This window comes from Lissotriton vulgaris, chromosome 3_1 (genome assembly GCF_964263255.1).
Source record: "Lissotriton vulgaris chromosome 3_1, aLisVul1.2, whole genome shotgun sequence".
Taxonomy (NCBI): Eukaryota; Metazoa; Chordata; class Amphibia; order Caudata; family Salamandridae; genus Lissotriton; species Lissotriton vulgaris.
The window spans coordinates 1,876,020,509-1,876,041,932 of record NC_141689.1 but is presented as its reverse complement, the minus strand read 5'-3'; the positions used below and the strand labels follow the sequence as shown (position 1 = coordinate 1,876,041,932).

Here is a 21,424-nt window from a genome sequence, read left to right as displayed (position 1 = left end):
ATTCAATGCAAAAATACTTGTGAATGCCCTGGAGGTTCACATATCAAACTGGCTTCACCCATTTCAGGTAGATGCTAATCTTCTAAATATAAGTCTGATTTCTCTTTACACTTGCAACATTATATTTAAGTCCTCTGGTTTATTGGAAAAACAACAGGTGATGGACCGAATGTGGATCAATGTCACACACTCAACCCAGTCCAAAGATCTGGGCCCAAATCCATCGTTTTTTTGCACTCCACACCACCCCGGGTTAGACAATGGCGATATGCAAACCAGCTCTGACCCTGTGCCCCATGGGAACAGTCCAGTCCGAACTACAAAAGCCATGTCCTTCCCAGAACGGAATCAAGCATCCGAGGACCGGGCCGGTTTCGAGGTAACACCTCTCATCAGCCCGGCTAGCTTGACTCCAGTGGTGTGGAGTGCCTGGGACCCAGGTCTGGGCATCCCCAGCGCACTTAGGGCGGAATTTGCAAAAACAACAGGTGATGGACCGAATGTGGATCAATGTCACACACTCAACCCAGTCCAAAGATCTGGGCCCAAATCCATCGTTTTTTTGCACTCCACACCACCCCGGGTTAGACAATGGCGATATCAAATCAGCTCCCACCCTGTGCCCCATGGGAACAGTCCAGTCCGAACTACAAAAGCCATGTCCTTCCCAGAACGGAATCAAGCATCCGAGGACCGTGCCGGTTTCGAGGTAACACCTCTCACCTTTATAGTTCGGACTGGACTGTTCCCATGGGGCACAGGGTCAGAGCTGATTTGCATTTCGCCATTGCCTAACCCAGGGTGGTGTGGAGTGCAAAAAAACGATGGATTTGGGCCCAGATCTTTGGACTGGGGTGAGTGTGTGACATTGATCCACATTCGGTCCATCACCTGTTGTATTTGCATATTCCGCCCTAAGTGCGCTGGGGATGCCCAGACGTGGGTCCCAGGCACTCCACACCACTGGAGTCAAGCTAGCCGGGCTGATGAGAGGTGTTACCTCGAAACCGGTCCGGTCCTCGGATGCTTGATTCCGTTCTGGGAAGGACATGGCTTTTGTAGTTCGGACTGGACTGTTCCCATGGGGCACAGGGTCAGAGCTGATTTGCATATCGCCATTGTCTAACCCAGGGTGGTGTGGAGTGCAAAAAAACGATGGATTTGGGCCCAGATCTTTGGACTGGGGTGAGTGTGTGACATTGATCCACATTCGGTCCATCACCTGTTGTATTTGCATATTCCGCCCTAAGTGCGCTGGGGATGCCCAGACGTGGGTCCCAGGCACTCCACACCACTGGAGTCAAGCTAGCCGGGCTGATGAGAGGTGTTACCTCGAAACCGGTTCGGTCCTCGGATGCTTGATTCCGTTCTGGGAAGGACATGGCTTTTGTAGTTCGGACTGGACTGTTCCCATGGGGCACAGGGTCAGAGCTGATTTGCATATCGCCATTGTCTAACCCAGGGTGGTGTGGAGTGCAAAAAAACGATGGATTTGGGCCCAGATCTTTGGACTGGGGTGAGTGTGTGACATTGATCCACATTCGGTCCATCACCTGTTGTATTTGCATATTCCGCCCTAAGTGCGCTGGGGATGCCCAGACGTGGGTCCCAGGCACTCCACACCACTGGAGTCAAGCTAGCCGGGCTGATGAGAGGTGTTACCTCGAAACCGGTTCGGTCCTCGGATGCTTGATTCCGTTCTGGGAAGGACATGGCTTTTGTAGTTCGGACTGGACTGTTCCCATGGGGCACAGGGTCAGAGCTGATTTGCATATCGCCATTGTCTAACCCAGGGTGGTGTGGAGTGCAAAAAAACGATGGATTTGGGCCCAGATCTTTGGACTGGGGTGAGTGTGTGACATTGATCCACATTCGGTCCATCACCTGTTGTATTTGCATATTCCCTCTGGTTTATTGGGTCACAGCATATTCAGATTCTTTCTCTTTTACAGATAAATTACTAATCACTGATTTAATGATAGCTACTCAACTAGCCTCTAAATCATGTTTTTTTGCAGGTATCGGGATACCCCAGATAATACTGCGGAAGATTAGTTGTGTAGTGAGGAGAATTAAAAATGTGGAACTGACCTGAGACTAAGAATTTTCCATTGGTAAAGTATCTTACTTGAGGAGCTTTTTATGCATCTAATTATTTTTCTGGATCTCAATAGCCAAACTATCTGTGTGGCACTTGTTTGTTGCACATATACCTTCACAACCCAGGATGGCCAACAAGATCCTACCAGTCTCTTTGGAGCTCAAGCTGTGGTCGTTAAGATGTTCCCAAGAACTTGCCCCTCTTGCAAGAGATCTAGCTGCAGCCCACATTCTGCCGATCTCCTAATGATGCTGTCCACACTACAACTCTGACATTGACAGTAGAATGATGGATAAATGTTATTGCGTCAGCCTAATCACAAGCATCACAGTTTTGGTCCAAAGTGGCTTCTGCTTTTGAAATGTCCAATGAAATCGTCCTGCGATCCTTTTTCCTTTCCCATCCTCGGGAAAGAAGCAGAACAAGAACACACTAAATGTGTGGCATAAAATACTTATTTATTTTGAACAGTCTAATGCATTCAGAATGTTTGAACATTTGTTTGTAAAGTTCGTGGGTCAGGATCAAAAGGTCTCACATATGCCGGTCAGCAGGTAGACCCTCTCCACCATTGCACTGCATGCTTTTAGGCTGAGGCGGCTTTGCCTTCTGGAATTCGTGGTCATTGCAGCAGACAGATGGCAGCCTCTGGGGCTGAGATGCACAGTTTCACTTAGATTTGCAGAGGTGGTACCTGTTCCTCTCACCATGCATTTATGCCACACTATTAGATGCATGGTCTAGAAAGAACAGATATCTCTCTAATGTAAGAAACCTCAAGTAAAGACTCATTTGATTATTTGAAAAAAATAAAATAAATAATCACTTGGTGTTCCGTTATGGATACCTTTAGTGTGTTGTTTCTTGGTGGCACTGAAGGATGTACACTGCTATGATATGCCTTATAGATATCAATATTATGAAAAACAGGGATGTGGAGGTACTGTTCAAATTTCTTTTGCCCAAACGATTCCCAGTCATCACAGCACACATCCCACCTTTCATCTGTATTACAGCACATACCCCACCTTTCACCTATAGATCCTCTGGTGTTGGCTTTTTATAGGATCAGGAGTATGCTGGGTGGGTATGCCATGCATCCTCACCATACTTTAGGAAGTATCTGTTTCAGAGATAGGGTTCACCTGCTAATAATGACTAACACTAGGAGTAATAAAGGTTATTGGTAAGTAGTGCAAGCATATTCACAAAATGGAAACCATTGCTGCTGTATAATGTTCTACTAAATGTGAAAAAAATGAAATTGATGAAAATACGTTCAATTACAGCACATATGCTGACACCTGTAGTGTGACGCTCAAAGGAGGGGTATTTCATGATTTAAAGTTAAGAAAGCTTGTTTTGTATTAATGTTGGCCTGCCTTCATATTGCCTTATTCATTTTTTTTAAAAGCAAACATCCAGAACAATTTCAAGATGAATATGAAACAAAATCTACTCACTAAGCACTTTGCTGGCTGCTGCGACCAAATCATAGGTTTTTGAATCATCGTAAATGATCCTGACCAGAAATTGCCCTTCTTCATCTAGCTGTGCCTCTCTCCTAGAAATGAATGATGGAAGCTGTTATAGAACACATAGTGACAGATTTTTATTTTTATCTCACAATATACTTTGAAACAATTTAAAAAGTATAGTTACATTAGTTTCCGTATTTGGTAGGTATTAGGATCCTCTGGCCGCTGCTGTCACTAAACCTTGGTGGGCAGCGCAGGGGTGGGGGAGGGGTGAGAAACGAAATAATAATTATTTATAAAAAATCTTACCTGCTCCTACTGGACACATCCTCAATGCTTTGCTGCTCCAGCCACCTAGGTGCCCCTCTGCTCCCCTCCCCAAGTAGTCCAAACACTGCTCTCATGCATGAGAAATGCACTGGGATTGGTCTGAGTGAGCTAATTGGGCTGAAATGCCACTCATTTTGGGACTGGGAGCCTGTGGCTTTTCTCCCACCCGGTCGTGCAAGACAGCTGGGTTGGCAAAATGTAAGTGGGCATGTCGATTTGGCCGTCCTAAGACAGCCGGCCAAACTGACAGCGGGCCAAAGTTACAGTGCTCCTACCACTTCTTCCTGGGCCTGGATGCTGCTAATGCAGAGCATGGCCCTACTCCTCACTAGACTCTGCGAACTCCGAGTGAAAAATAAAATGATAATAAAATAGTTTTATTATCATTTTATTTTTCATTTATTGCTTTCGGCAGTGGGGCGATGCTCCTCTGCCATAATGGATGAGCCACCCCTGTTAGGATCGCATCTGACCAACTAAAGACCATCATTCATAAACTGTTAACCGCTTCAGTGCGGTGCAGATTTTCACGCTGTGCTGAAGATTCGAAAACGGGCGTGGTCGTGACTGAACGGTTCCGTCATCAGCACAGCCCAACCAACGCTGATGACGGAACCGTTCCGTCATGAGCATCGAAGGTGTTAATGCACAGATTCCAAATTGAAGCACTCTTTTAATATTTTGAACTAGGAAGGTATGAAGAGGAAGTTGGCTGCATCTTACATTTTTTTTGGATTCGACATCCATGTTTTTTGAAATACTTACACAGTCTAAGGTAGAACTGAAATAAACAAAGCACCTCTCGAAACTGTGGGGAAGACTTGCTGGTTGCATGAGTATGAATGCAGTGGAATAGCAGCTATTTGTACTCTCTGAAATTGATCAAACTCTGTCTTCTGCCCTTACACTTCCAGTTATATATCCTAGATATTATTAGTGTCCTGTAAGACCTGACGGCCATGGTACTCTCCCAGACTTTTGGATTTCATTAACTATTTTTGCTCAAATCGTTTTTGCTGATATTATACTCTGTTTACTTTATCCCTGCTTACCTGTGGTAATGTGCTTGGGTTCACTCCTTAAAACATGCTAAAACTGACCTACACATAATTGGCATATTTAATCTAGTGGGTAGCAGCACCCATTCTGCCACCCACTAAAGTTGCACTTTAAAATATGTCTCAGTTCTGTAATTGCAGCTTGGATGTGCAGTTTTAAACTGTCATTTCGAACCAGCAAAAGAAACCTTTTGCCAGGCCTAAACCTTCCTTTTTATTGGTACAAGGTAGGCCCTAGCCACTTATGGGGCATGGTATTAAAAATGTAAGATGTGTATTTAAGTTGGACATGTCCTGATAGTAAAAAAGTCCTAAAGTAATTTTCCACAGTCTATCTCTCCCATAGACTAACACTGGGTTACCTTATTAAACGTAATACGTGATGAATACAGAATGGGAGCAGATAGAGAAGCGCTTCTTCCACTCAAATTGATTATAATTTAAATTCCTCTTTAAAGGGAAAGTTGGATTTTACGTTTAAATATAGAAAAGTCAAATTTTAGAAAGTTGCGATTTTTATGCCTAAACCAAATGTGCCTTTCTGCCAGTATACAGACTGTGACTGGTTCTCTTATAGTGATTTGTGTGTTGTTTCTAGAAATGGGGACAAAAGTGCCTTGGGTGTGGGGCAGGGTGTTGCTTTCCTTAGCATGATGTCCTGAGGAGATTGTACTAAGCCGTTCCTGAGCTTCAAAGGGTAGTCTCAGGATATGCCAACCCCTTCCTAACTTCTAAGGGCTTCTGTCCTGCCACTGTCAAATGCAGGTCACATCTTGGACAGTCTTCTCTTTCTTACCCTAGACAGTTTGAAGACACACCCAGAAAAGGGAGAAGGTTAGTCAAAGGGGCAACCCCGATCCACAGATTAGATCTGGGGATTAAAGTGCCACCTTCAGAACCTTTCATGAGAACACTCCTGGACATGTGGAAAATTCAGAAGAAAGAATGCCCTGCTGTCTGAAGAATGAAGACTGGATCTGCTTGCCTTGAACCCAAGCACCCCAAAACTGACTCCAAGGGTCAGTTAGCTGTACTCCTGTTTGATCTATAAGGACACAACACACTTCCAAAGGCCTCTCTGCAACTGCCCAGCTAACCAGCACCAACTGGACCTCTGCTTAAGAGAATTCTGATTACTAAGAGGTGCCCGCCAGGTCGAGGACCCTTGGCTGGTATCAGAGTGTGCTTCTCCTGCCTCCCAACTACAGGTCCTGAGTTTAAGATGAAGATAACGAGGTTTTTGGGCACTTCACAACCACAAACGGCCTCCTGAGTAACCTGATGGCCACCAGTGGCACCTGGCAATGAGAATCTCCAGCGACAACCTGAGATTCAGCATCAATGTCAAAAAGTCTGCTTCAACCAGCAAAGCAAAGCACCAGCGATGACTGACTCTTTGCGCCAAACAGCATCTGCCCACAATTCCCAACCTTATCCATTGCAGCTACCAACATGGACTTGCACTCAGACAAGGTAAAATCTTCAGCACAACAAACCTGATCCCATAATCCATCCCGCTCTCCACTGCATCCAGTCTGAACTTGTGACCTTGACCTGGTCCAGCAAGACGAGGTACCCATAACCACAATAGATGGTTTGCCCTTTTTAGCACTATTTTCCCTACAAAGTTTAAAAATTCATAACTCTGGTTCTATGGATTAGATCTTTGTCAAATTGGTGTAATTTCATTTATAACATTTCCCCAATTTTTTTTTTATTGGTTTGGGATTTTTCTTCGGTTGTGTTTTCACTGTGGTATCATTTGAGTGCTGCATAAATACTTTATACATTGCCTCTAAGTTAATTCTGTCTGCTTTTGTGCCAAGATACCAGAGGGTTGAGTACAGGTTAATTTAGGGACTTTTATAGCTTATCCTCACATGGACTGTGTTTATTATTTGAGTGGGTCTTCCACCCCTCTAAAGTAATAACCCGATTTCATAAGTACCAATTGCAAAACTGGCATTTTTTTAAAGGATCAACAATGAATATTCTTGAGTTTCCTAAAGTGAAAAAACGGGCACAATCTCAGCCATCTGACAGAAAAAAGACTGGCAGTTACATGCATGTATTTAAGTTGCATTGATGTATTTATTGCGTCAAGGTTGCTTTGTAACACCAAGAGCTTCGGGGGATGGAGAGAAGGGCAGTACAAAGGAAGGAAAGTAGACCGGTCTAAATTTGGAAACAGCTAGACCCTGACATGATTGTGGGCTGTACCTGTAAATTACACTTTAGGTACTGCAGCGGCATTTTGGGGTTCAGTTAGTCCTATACCATGCAGAAAAGTCTGGATGCACTATATCTGAGTAGGGCCCAAAAGCTCAAACTAGTAGCGACAGTTCGCGATTGGACCATTCCAAGTCGATATGTAGTTTTAGTTTACATATTTCACCACTATCATAAATATGCAAACAAAAGGGCAATAACTATGATCATTTATGCCTCAAAATCAATTGCACTGATATTAATGGAAAATACAGCATACCAGTTATAAAATGCAGATGCAAGTTGGAAACACACATATACTATTATTTGGTCCTAAATTTAGTACCCACTTTTAATCATTTCTCAATAAAGAACAAGCATCCAATGTTGTGGGTGAAGAAGGATAAAAGTCTCACAAGGTCAGCAGAGAGGCAGTAATTCACTTACAAAACTGACCTGCTGTATAGTGTAATGCCAGGTTTTGAGTGTCATTGCCCCGCCGGTCACTCAGAGCGTATAAGGAAAGCGTCACTTCAGGTTCTAAAAATCAAACTACAGGAATGTAAATCTGTGAGATTATAACGGTCAAGGGATCAGTGTTAGACTGCTTTACCACTACTGGGACCATGCTAAGCAAGGGAGACGTGTCAACATGCAGTTAAAACAGCATGTTTCTCCATTCCAAACCTGCAACATATGAAAAAGGAACCTGTTTTACTCATGCAAAAACACCAAGGGCCTCATTTCGATGGTGGTCAGATGAGAGTCCAACCGTCATCATATTGGCCAGGTGTCCGACTGACTACATATCAGTCAAACACCTGCACAATTACAATGCGACTGCTGTTTTGCATTGCGACTTGGGCTGCAGCAAAACCCATAATACAAAAGAGCAGTTTTCAAACATCGATGCACAGTGTGCCTGGCACACGGTGCATGGATGTTTGTGGGGCACCACATGTGCCCCCCCCTGGGCCCTTAACAGGAGTCCCAAGGTCAATGGGGGATCAGCTAGGGGCCCCCAAAGAACAATTCTGTCTACTTTTACATGGCAGTCTGACCGCCATGTAAAGGCAGAGGGAAGAGGGACATCTCTATGGCTATGCCTCCGCAGGCACCGCCCATTATGGAAATTGTTGTCGGACCAACTTTCCCTATTGGAGGCGTCAGTCGGTCCCTCTGTCCGATGCGGTCAGACCGACCACATCGCAATGCAGCAGTCAGACTGCTATACATTACTGGATGTCGGTGGGCCACAGACATCGTAATAAGGCCCCAAGTGTTACGTGGGGAAATACTAGCAGAGATGAACTGTGAGTCTTAGTTCAATTTTTGCTTTAATTAGAAGTCCAATCAGGATATCATGTGCACCCAATTTCAGATTGTTTTGGGGACTCGCACTAGGTCAATTCAACTCCTGTAGAAAGGAAATGCTGAAACCAGTTCAGGATCAACCAAAGGAATTTCCTACATCATAGGGATAGTACTGTGGAGAAAATTCACCAGATGGATGTTCCTCTAGACTTAGCATTTCTTCCAGACTTTACTGTTTTTTCTTCCCTCCAAACTCTAAATCAAGCCTAAAGTTCTGTTGTAATTTGCGGGCATTTTTCAATTCTGCAGTGTAGTGCATATATTAAAGGGAAATGTATGTAATGGTCAAGCAGTGCTGTGGTCTGACAGGAAGAACTGTCTGATGTTATTAACATGGATATATACAGCACAGTGTCATTGAAGTCTTCAATTAAAGTTGATTTAACCTATAATACCGCGCATGCATTGAAATGAGTTCAGCCTGAAAACCTGAACCCTCCTATGTGTCCCTGCACCTCATTTAGAGACTCAGGAAGGCAGTTTACCGATAGCGGGCTCACCTTCAGCTCTTTTAGGGTGACAGCTGTTTTAGCACTAGGAAAGAAGCTGAGCGCACAATTTTCAAGTGAGAAGATCTGCTATGTGAGCTTTGAAGACTTGTACAGACAACTTTCAAATGTCCCTAACTTGTGTTGGGAGAATGGCAGAAAGCTAGAGTCAATTTTAATATTGGTACTACAAACATGTCCATGAGTATGAGTCAGTGATCTAATTTGTGACAGCAGTTTCAGCTCTTTTAAACTTTATCGCATTCCTCCTCTCTCTGACTCAAACCAAACCTTTCTGACTAACATGAACTCCTTATGATCGTTTTCAAACTTCTCCCTCCTTTTATCTAATTCGCCAAGCTAACTAGCATACATGTCAACTACTCCTAATACTAACTCACAACTTCCCTTTTCTAATTCACTTCAATTGTTCTATCTCTACTCAAAACACTGGACCTCACAAGCACAAACTTAACAAGCCTACCAAAATTAATCCACAAGGAATAAAGGAAGTATATTGTTATAATGAGGCATTTAATAATTTAGATAATCAATCACTTATATATATACACTAGCAGCCCGTCCCGACGTTGTCCGGGTATGAATTGCTGCCGGCCAGTAGTATATTGTTTTGTAGGATTTCGTTTTGATAGCATTTCTTATCTGTGACAGGCCTGTGAAACGCTCCAATTCACAGTGCACTGCTGATGCACTTAAGACTGCGCGTTCAGTAGCGTGTGAACTCGAGTTTCCCTACTTTATTTTTCCTTGCAACTCGACAACATGGCATGAGCACAGTTTACATTACAGAAGAACACATTAATTTGTGATAGGCACGGGGAGACAAACAGGTACATGCATCAAAGGATTTTGCGATCGCAAATGGTGCGAATCGCAAAAATCAGACGTATGCGATCGCAACATCTGCTTTTGGAATGCATGAAGGGTGAAGGCCCTAGAAATTTGAGAATTCGCAAATATTTGCGAATTCTCAAATTGCGATTGCATTTAAGGAATCTCATTTTGCGATTCCTTAAATGCAAAGCATGAAACTTTAAAAAATTGCGATTTCACAATTAGGGGGAGCAAATAACCATGAGGTTGAACCTCATGGTAATTTGCGAAAACTTAGAAAAATGCGCTTTTGTGCATTTTTCAAAGTTTCATGTTGTGCACACACATGCACATGCCCTAAGGGCATGTGTGTGCACAACATATGTGCACAGATTGATTTCATGGGTGCAACAGGGTGTCCTTTGGACACCCCTGCACCCTTGAAATTGCATTCTCAATTTGCGATTCGCTAATTGCAAATCGCAAATTGAGAATGTCTTCCCATTCATTCCTATGGGCCTCTAGGCCCATAAGAATGAATCGGGAGGTATTCCTTAATTGCGATTCTCAATTAAGGAATTTTAAGAAATCGCACATTTTTCAGGGATTTCTTCATGCATAGGCTTTTGCGATTTCTTAGTTGCGATTCCTTAAAAATCGCAATTAAGAAATCGCAAAAGCCAACAATGATGCATGTGCCTGAAAGCGATTTGCCTCGAATCACAGGATGTTGAGCTAATTCCGAGATTTGAATGTAGCTCCCCATGTCTAAAGTTCGCAATTCTAGAACTTGTGGCGGGAGGTGTGTCTAAAAGTGTATGTCGGTGTTGGCCATCAATGAGAGAGACCTGTGCATTTTTCAAATGGGTGGTGAAAAAATATGAGTATGTTGCTGGAGATGTGGGCCGCCGTGCCACCAATGTACCTACCGGGGGAGGGTAAACACCCATTGTTCCGCAACTTTCTTTCCGCATACCATCACTCCGCATACTTTCATTACGAAAGTACCATGACTCCGCAATGCCATTATAACGCATGGCATTACATTTTATATGCTTTTACCACGCATACATTTACAACGAAATTCATTGTAAATGCATGAATGGTAAAAGCATGTTTTTTTTAAAAATGTTTGGATAAGGTAAGTATGGGTATAGGGGTATATGTTTTAGGGTACTGAGGTATATGTTTTGGGGTGTTTGGGTATTTTGAGGGTTCAGATATAGTTTTGGGTTATGGGGTACAGGGGTAGTTTTAGGGTTTAGGGATAGGTATGGAGTTTGGGGTACAGGGGTATTTTTAGGGTTCAGGGCTGGGCTTGGGTTTTGGGGTATAGGGGTATTTTTAGGGTTCAGAGGTAGGTTTGGGTTTTGAGGTACAGGGGTATTTTTAAGGATCAGGGCTAGGTTTGGGTTTTGGGGTACAGGGGTATTTTAGAGTTCAGTGGTAGGTTTGGGTTTCGGGGTACATGGTTATTTTTAGGGTTCAGGGCTAGGTTTGGGTTTTGGGGTACAGGTGTATTTTTAGGGTTCAGGGGTAGGTTTGGGTTTTGGAGTACAGGGGTATTTATAGGAATCAGGGCTTACTTTGGGTTTTGGGGTACAGGGGTATTTTAGGGTTCAGGGGTAGGTTTGGGTTTTGTGGCACTCTGGTATTTTTAGGGTTCAGTGTTAGGTTTGGGTTTTGGGGTACAGGGGTATTTTTAGGGTTCAGGGGTAGGTTTGGGTTTTGAGGTACAGGGGTATTTATAGGAATCAGGGCTAGATTTGGGTTTTGGGTTACAGTGGTATTTTTAGGCTTTATGGATGGGTTTGGGTTTTGGGGTACACGGTATATTTATAGGGTTAAGATGGGTTAATGTTTAAGGGTGTTGGGGTATTTTAAGGAGTAAGGGTGGGTTATGATTATGGGGTGCAGGGGTATTTAAAGGGAGCAGGGTGGGATTAGCACACGATATGAGACATGGCATGAAGGGCGGAACGTACCACACGCCCCCAGCGTTTGTCACGCCCCCAGCACACGCCCACAGCACAATGCAGACACGCCCACAAGTGACTACTTTGCTGGTACATTTCTTTTACCCTTTAAATGTATATGGTGGGTGTCTGTGTCCTTCTGCTGCAACTGCCCTTTCTAACCCTGTATTGGGTGTTGTGATTGGTGCTGTGGTTCCTGAGATTACCCGCCTCAAAGGTTTGGGCTCTCTCTTCATTATATTAGTATGGATACTTCACAGTTGTATATCCTTTTTGATAATCTTTTTACAATAGTACTTTCTACTCCTCTGTCCCTTTCCTTTGCTCTCTTCCATAGAATGCTAAATTAACATGGTTGGCAGTTCTGACAGTTGATCAAGGAGCTGTGGAGACATTGGCCATTAATGTTCTCTCTTAATAAACAGCTCAAGTTTCTTCTCAATTTGTTTCACTTGCATGCTGTTTTGATGTATATATTTGTAACTCTGGTGATGAGGAAAGCTGCACATGGCAACTCAGAGAGCATCACCCCAATGGAAGTAACTACTGCCCTCTAGTAGTTATTCCTCTTATGTGAGAATGCTTCAATTATCTTTTAACATGCAAAAGTAGTATATCATCCGCCAAAAGAATGTGAGGGGTTAGAGTCTGCTTCGTTGCACATTTGTGGGAGTCCAGTGGTCTACAAATGCACCTTCTAGGTGGTGTTTCTCTGGTGAGAGATCCAAGTGAAGATTCCCATTATCAGAGTCTGTGGGAATTGACCATGAGTCGCTCGAGCCACAAGTCCATACGAACTAAAGGAAAACGCAGGTGCTGATCAGCATGTGGGTGTTAGCTGCCAGCACTTGAGCGGCAGCTGTTTCAGACTATGTTCTGCTGCTGTCCCATCAATTTCTTCAAGGACAAATGCAGGTGTTCCTCAGCTTGTGGGAGGCAACAGCCAGCCCTTGAACAGATCCTGTTTTGGACCATTTTCTGCTGCTGTCTTGTGTGTTTCTTCAAGGAAACTAGAGGAGCCAGGAAGGAGCAACGATTGGGACAGATACTGTTTTAGGCCATTTTCCACTGCCTTGCCATGAGTCAGGGAGCCTGAGAACAGGTGGGAATTTCTTTTCAGCTCACACTCAGGCGATCTTCAGCTCATAGCGGCAGTGTCTACCACGAGTCTCTGAATTCTTTCAGACATACAGCAATATGCCATTTCAGATGCTCCTTGACTTTTGTCTCCACAGTCCTTTCAGCAGATCAGATTGATGGCTTAAAAAAGAACTGCACCTCTATTTATGGCGGATACAGAAGAAGTATTATCCAGCTCACTGTTGGTAAATAAAATGCTTTGTGTTGAAGACTATTCTTTCCCTAATAGAAATTTGTAATTGTTGTGCACATTTAACTGATTTTCTGTAATATTTAAGTGAGTCATATCACCTCTCTAAGGTCCGGATGTATCAAAGCTTTTGCGACTCGCAAAGGCCGAAATTCGCAGAATTTCGGCCTTTGCGACTCGCAAACGGCTGTTTTGCGATTTTTGATATGTAAGAAAAAATCGCAATTTAAGGAATCGCAATTATTTGCGATTCCTTATTTTGCCATAGCATTTAAGGAATCGCAAATTTTGCGATTCCTTAAATGATAAGTATGACACATTTTTGGTTTGCGAATTAGTGTTAAGAAATCGCAATTTACCACCAACTTGTAGTTGGTGCTAATTTGCGATTTCTTTTAAAAATGCCCTAATTGGCATTTGTAAGGGTGGCATGTGACACTCATACATGCCCGTAGGGCATGTATGTGTGCCACAAGCACACACATGTAGATTTGAGGGGTGCAGCAGGGTGTCTTTGAGACACCCCTGCACCCTTGAAATAATTCTCAAATTGCGATTAGCAAATTGCGAATTCGCAATTTGAGAATTATTGCACTATCATTCCTATGGGCCTCCTGGCCCATAGGAATGCATTGGAAATTATTCTTTATTTGCGAAATCGCAAATAAAGAATAAGGAATCACAAAAAATTTGCGATTTTGTACATACATACCGTTTTGCGAATTCTAAATAGCGATTTCGCAAAAAATCGCTATTTAGGATTCGCAAAACGGTATCTTGATACATCTGGCCCTTAGTGTTATAGGTGTTGGGTTAATATCAGGACATTTTGTTTTACATACAAGTAGTTTCTAGTAAGAAGATTACTCATTTCAAATCATATTATCATTTTGCAACATTACCATATTGTGCTTTTGAAGGAAACCTATTGAAAATACCATGAGTGCAGCTTGTATGACTCACAAACCTCAATTTCTAGCTGACTCAGGAAAACCAATATTACCCTGGAAACAATGGATACATTATTTGATTCCAATTTAATTGCCATAGGTGCTGACAAAATTCTTCTCAGTCGTAAAACAACACATCCTATTGCATAATTTAGAACTGGAGGGGAGGAATCTTCCTGGCCTGTAAGAACATTTATTTATTTATTTATTTTTAATATTTATAGAGCGCTGCATATACCCATGGGCGTCTTGGCGCTGATAAACCATTTATTTGAGTACGAAAATGTGAGGTAATGAAACCAGTTAATTAAGACAGACTGTGAAGGATGAAATGATTATTGAGTGAACAGCCAAGTTTTCAGGAGTTTACGGAACTGAAGGAGCGTGGCACTTTGTCTGATGTTAAGAGGCAGGGTGTTCCAGAGTCTGGGGGCCGCCACCAGAAAGCGTCGGTCACCCCAGGTGACTGTTTTGGTGCGGGGGACGACCAGTTGATTGAGAGTGGCTGATCGTAAAGCTCTGGTGGGTTTGTAGTGTTGTAGTTGATCTTTTAGGAAGTGTGGTCCTTGATTGTTAACTGCTTTGAACACAATGCAGAGGGATTTGAAATGAATTCTTTTTTGTACAGTGAGCCAATGAAAATCCTTTATATTTTTGGAGATGGATTCAAACTTTGTCTTGCCGGAGAGCAGACGAGCCGCCGCGTTTTGTACCGTTTGGAGTTTTGTAATTACTCTAGTTTGAGCATTAAGGAATAGCCCATTGCAATAGTCCAAGGATGAGAGGACAAGGGCAGTGACAAGTGTCTTGATGGCAGAGTCAGGGAGAAAAGGGCGTATTTTCCTGATCATTTTTAATTTCAGGTGTGCCGTCGACACTGTTTTGTTGGCGTGGTCCATAAAGATTAGACCATCATCGAAGATGACTCCGAGGTTCCTAACCTTCGTGGTAGGAGTGGGAGGGGTACCGAAGGTCTCTGGCCACCAACTAGTTGGCCAGGCTGGAAGGAGTGATCCGAAGATGAGTACCTCGTTTTTTTCCCGAATTTAGCTTTAGGCAGTTGGTAGCCATCCATTCTCCTATATCTAGGAGCCCTTTCTTAAATTTTTCGGCTACTTGCTCTCCATCCCCTTTGATTGCCAACACTAGTTGGGTGTCGTCGGCGTAAGAGGTTAGGCTCATCCCATGTGCTTTGATGGTCTTAGCAAGGTCCGACACATAAATGTTAAAAAGTGTCGGACTCAGGGATGAGCCTTGAGGGACTCCACAAGGAGCAGAGAGTTGGGCCGATTGAAAGGGTCCTAGAATGACAGCCTGCGTTCTTTTGGCAAGGAAGGACGCAATTAAGTCTTTGGCAGTGTGGCAAATGCCAAATCCCTGGACACGGTCGACCAAGGTGTTGTGGTCGATCGTGTCGAAGGCCGCCGATAAATCTAGCAGAACCAGGATGGCAGTGCCCCCTTGGTCCCTGATTACCCTGATATCATCAGCGGCTTTGATCAGGGCTGTCTCTGTCCCATGGTGTTTCCTGAACCCAAACTGCGTGTTGTCAAGGAGCTGATGTTTTTCTATAAACTCGGAAATCTGGGTGTTCATGATTTTTTCAATCACCTTCGCCATGAAGGGGAGGCTAGCGATGGGGCGATAGTTTTTTAGCTCACTTTTGTCCAGGGAGGGTTTTTTTAACAAGGGTTTTAATAAGGTGTTTATGCTGCAGGAGATAGTGATATATCTGAGGCTAGACTGAATAAATTACAGGAATACATTGGAGAAAAATAAATGTAGTATTAGAGAGACATCAATTTTTCAGTAGGAACCAAGGTAAAGATGAAAAGGTAAACTATATTGAGATATTGTGAAGGTTGGCTAACACCTGTAAATTTCTTGTGTTGAAACTTAATCCATCATAAGTGATCAACTAGTACGATGTACAAATAAAATGAACATTCAGGAGAAGCTATTAGCTGATAATCCTGATCTTAAAGAAGCCATTGACATAACCCAAAGTATGGAACACACAGCTGAAAACAAATGAAGTTACCTCTAGAGAACTAGGTTGATATCATCGAAGAACAAGTCAAGAAAATTGACTCTACAAATCCTTCAGTCAGCGGCAAGGAAAAGAATCCTTTAGCAATTAATTGAAGTGTTTTAGATTTAGTAGTACCAGGCATCTGGCTAATTATTTGAATAGTTCTGATAGGGAGGCTTCATGTAGAAATTGTAATAGAAGAAGACACTTTTCCCAAGTATGCATGAATTGTGATCAAAGGACTGTAGTAAAATAGAAAACAATGGAGATGAACAACAAACGTTTGTTTTCCAGGTTGTTGAAGGGATTGAACATTGAAAGTTACCTAAGAATGAAATCATTCTTGACAGCACAAAAATTGATGTTAATGCAGATTCTTGTTCACCTTTCACATATATTCATAGTGACAATGTTCATGAAAATGTAACAGTGGACAATATGTGTTGCAGCAACCTGACATAACTTCCATGGGCTACAACCTGGACCCCATTATTTTAGAAGAAATGGTTATGATGAAAATGTAACTTACATATAGAACCATGGAAAGGAAAGTCTACATTGCAAAACGAGGATCTAATCTTCTAGGCTGGAAACATCAAATAGATCTAGTTATCAAATTAGACCCAATCAGGATGAGCCTGTGTTACTAGTGGAAAGATCAGTGTGTGGAAATGAAATACGCAAAGAATTTCCTGAATTTCTATCTGATGAATTAGGACACTAAAGAATTTTCAACATAAGCTTATATAAAAAAAATGGTGCTAGACCAGTAGGGCATAAATGTAGACCTGCGCCTCTCATGTTAGGGGAACCATTAATGAAGGAGATGGAGACGTTGACAGAACACGGTGTGATTAAACCAACAGAATTTGCAGAATGGGTATCTCCTATTGTATTAGCCTTCAAATCAAGAGCTACAACCATTCGGTTATGCATAGATTTGTAAGACTGCAATGCTAATATTTGGATGGATTGTTACCCCACACCTAACATTAACAAAATGTTTGGCGTTATTGTTGACTCTAGTCTTTTTTCAGTGATACTTATCCTCTGCTTACCACCAGATAAAACCAAGTTCAGACAGTAAATCAAATATCTTATTCATAACACCTTTTGGAGTACACAGGTTTTGCAGAATGTCTTTTGGGCTAGCATCTGCTGTTGCAGTTTTTTAAAGAGTAATGCAACACATTGTGAAAAGTATAAATAATGTCTTATGCTTTCAAGATGATCTTTACAGAAGTTCAAAACAAAAACATAATGACGTACTCAGTAAGATATTAAATGAACTACAAAGTGCTGGGTTGACCTTGAAAAGGAAAACTGTAAAGTCATAAAAATAATCCACATTTATAAAACGCGAACAATCACCCGTAAGGGTCTCTAGGCACTGGGGGCCGTCGGGAAGATTAAGCATGCTATTGCCCAGAGTCACATGCTGCTTGGCTAATCTGCCCACTGACGCCGGAGATCGAACCGTGATCCCGAAATTCCAGCGTCAGTCACCCTGGCCGCGGCACCACACCTCTGCCCGCTAAAATAGGAGTTACATCTCTCAATTATTTAGGTCATGCAATATTAAAGAAAGGAATTAAACCCAAATATGATTTGGTAGAAGTCCTCAAAAATACTCATTCACTTGAAAACAAGGACAAGTTAAAATCCTTTTTGGGTACTACTCAATGTTTGTAAACAACTTTGCAGATCTTACTGAACCACTAAGTAAACACTTACAGAAGAATGAGAAATATGTCTGTATGTCTGGAATTAGTCACGTGAAGACGCATTTTTGCTACTAAAAAATAGATCATTAATGTGACTTATTTTGGGAATTTACATGTAATGAGACACACTATACTTACCATGGATGCAAGTTTAAAAGGGATTGGTGAGTGCCACTCTTTGTCAAATTGTTGGTAACAAGGAACATATAGTAGCATTTGCATCAGATGCATTAACTGATGCAGAATCAAGATACTCTGTAGTGGAAAGAGAAGGACTCATGTACCGTTGGTCTCTGCATTCGCTGCGAAGGGGGGTAGAAAGAACTACACCTCGAACATACAGATGTTTTTTGGGATTGGAAGGCTTTAACTATCACATATATTATGTCCCTTGTGCAAACAATATAGCTGCAGATTTTTTGTCTAGAATGCCTCTACCACAGTGAAGGACTGGGTTCTTTGGACCCAGCGGTGCCAGGGCACAACACCTGAAACCTTCGTGGGTAACCTGCTCCGGCGTACAAGTCACAGAGACACGGGACACTTCCTTCGGCGTCAAAGAGTCAAGGTTTATTTACTGCAGGGAACACAGAAGTCACAGGAAGTACATCGAGTGTAGTTCGGGGAGACTGCTTCAAATTGTATTTGTGGATCGCTCCTTTTATACAGTTTTTACCCATAGGATAACATGATACACAATAGTTTACAACCTGGTTCCCACAAGTCGCTCTCAGAGGGGTCGCTTAGATCACTTTGAAACACACAAGATCCGGAACATAAGTGCGGAAACATTTGGCGGTTCCCAACTGTAAAAACCCATCTTCCCACCATTAGCAAATTCCAATCAGCAGTAAAGTAGATCGAAATAGGAACGAAGACAGGTGCAGAGGAAGACGGAGACAGTAGGGAGATCGGAAAGGGTGTAAAAGGGGAGTGTCGAGAAGCACGAGATACAGGCATCAAAGGGACGTGCCTAATGAGATGCACGACTGAGACAATAAGCCCGTGCGGCAAGATGAGCCTCGAGCGGCGCCATCTGCCTTACAGTAGCATCCCCCTCGTCATAAAGACACTTACAAAGAACATGCGTCTTCCGCCATATCTTGGGAGTCCCAGGGTCGCGAAGCGGACAGCGTCCGTTCGCTGGCTACTTGAGGGCAAGAGACAAAATGGATGCCGTATCTAAGATGGAACCCGTGGGTACAGATGACAAACCCACATAACAAACGAACGGTTTAAGTTAGCACAGCGAAACTGCGCACACTTACAAAACTCGTCATTTGCGGTTCATAGATACTAGACTCGACCATATTCGTGCGAGTTAAAAACACCACTTACAATTGTCACGGAACCTCAGACGCTCCTTTTGCCCTCATGTAGGCAAGCACTAGTCGGAATCATACTCGATATTCATCAGACCATCAAGATGTCGTTGTAGCATAGCTCTGTCCAACCGAGTCCCCTTGGTAACAGATGGTTGTCTCATACACGTTGTAGCACAGAGGCCACATAAGGCAGGACCACACTGCACACAAAGGCAACACGTGAACAGGAACACTACCACAACCCCGATGATCGTCAGAATCTTCCAACCCCAAGTCGACACCAGGCCCCAAAACCAACCAAGTAGCGTCCAATCCCCTACATCCACGTGTATGGATTCGGAGATCTTGTGCAACTTCGAGATGGCTTGATAGACAGTAGGAGCATTATCTGGAATGAAAATGCAACAGCTCGAATGGATCACTTTACATACCCCACCGCGATCTGCTAAGACAACATCTAAAACCATACGGTTTTGTAATGTCATAAGTCTCTCCGCCTGAAGTTCTGTGGTGATATTACCAAGGGCACTGGCAGTAATGTTAGCTGTCGATTCTACCACTCGAGTCAAATGTCTCAGGTTCCTACTATTAACCATAGGTCCCCAAAACGGGAGGAAACCCTTGAAAAAGTCTCCTGCCTCTTGACCGGCAGTATCCTCTTCGCTAATTACGCCTCGTACAACTCTAGTCTTATGATAATCGGCATCTACAGTAAACGTCGGAGGCAACAGATTTGCAACAAAACATGAGCCCATGAAGTCTGCGGGCAACCATGTGTATGCACGATCATGACAGATAAAGTATGTACCCTTGGCAGCCAGAAACACAGGGGACGGGGACATTGGCAAAACGTAACTTTCAGTGCAAGCACTTACTCCAAGTGAGGCTTGCGAGCCACGACCCACAAGACAAAGATTACCAGTGTGGGGTACGACCCATATTGGAGACGAGCTTTTAAGCTGCTTTTCATTAATGAACATACTATATTCCCCTCTACTTAGGACCCTATAGGCTTGTACCTCTTCTTTAGGGATAAGAAAAGGATCATGGATCTCATCTTCCATCTCCTCTATTGCCATCGATAGCACCCACTGATACGAGGTAGGACCAGCGTTGGGGGAACGTTGTTCTGGAGTGGGGTGGAAACCCAGTGCGCTTCGAAGCATTGTTTGGAATGCTCGAGCTGACCCTTGGGAACTATACGGTAACACCAGATATGGAATTCCCTTACCCGTAGTATGTGGCATCAACCCACACACCCAACAATTAGTAGTGTTAACCACTAACTGATGCTGATGGAGGAGCTGGATAAAGGAATTGTTGCGGAATTCTACACGTCTAGCCTGTTCGTGTTCTGGTAACATATGAAAGGAATGAGGAGAAGCAGTAGAAGTAATGTTAGGGTAAGGAGTAGGAGTAGGGGTAGGAAGTAAGAAGTAAGACATAGTGTAATACACCCCACCCGCCAAAAATGCAGAAGCAGTTAAAAACAAAACAAACAACTGGGATACAAAACATTTCGTACGACTAAGTTTCTGCAGCTTGACTCTATATGCCTGAGCTCCTTCCAAATCATTCAGCTTCGAAAATGCCATTTCCCTACGACCGTCCGCAACGTTTCTTGACGCACTTCGTTCTGTGCAGCAATAGTCAATCCCCAGGAGTTCCTAGGAACCGACGGTCTTTAACCTAGTGTCAAGACCTACTGTCCAGAAGGAAGTACGCGCGCGGCCCTACGGCCCTCAATACACAATATGTATATATTAGCACAATATTTCTCAGCTGTGGAAGAAAAAGATACAAGGAAGAAGCTTGATATATATATATATACAAAACAATTTTCAATGATACGAATGTTCAAAGTTGATCATGGGAAACGAAGATATTGCAGTTATCAATTTCAGCAAAGCAAGCAAATTTTTATTTGTCCTTAGTGTGAGATCGCAAAGAATATCGATGTTTCCCGGGACGTGTCTGCACGTCGAACAAAGGATCTGTCGAAGAGACAGCGTCCTGCTGATCAGTTCGTTGGTCTGGTCTTGAGTCTCTTGCTGACAAATGTTCAACAGTGGCTTTCTGCTGCGCTGAGGGTTCTCCAACAAGCTGTGCGTCGCTAAAAGGTACAAACGCCGGCAATGTTTCTGTTTCTGTTGACGCAATGCCTTTCCTTACCCACGGGTCTGCCGACAAAGGAATAGGGACTCGCTTACAATGGG

At 43.1% G+C, this 21,424-nt stretch overlaps 1 protein-coding gene across 1 annotated transcript in view; it reads right to left on the bottom strand.

Annotated features, from left to right (window-relative positions):
• GUCY1B1 (guanylate cyclase 1 soluble subunit beta 1) overlaps positions 1–21,424 on the bottom strand; it is a 481,270-nt gene that overhangs the window by 325,609 nt on the left and 134,237 nt on the right. The window contains exon 3 of the mRNA XM_086962339.1: positions 3,565–3,665. Coding sequence (XP_086818465.1) covers positions 3,565–3,665 — 101 coding nt within the window. The remainder of the gene's footprint in view (positions 1–3,564; positions 3,666–21,424) is intronic.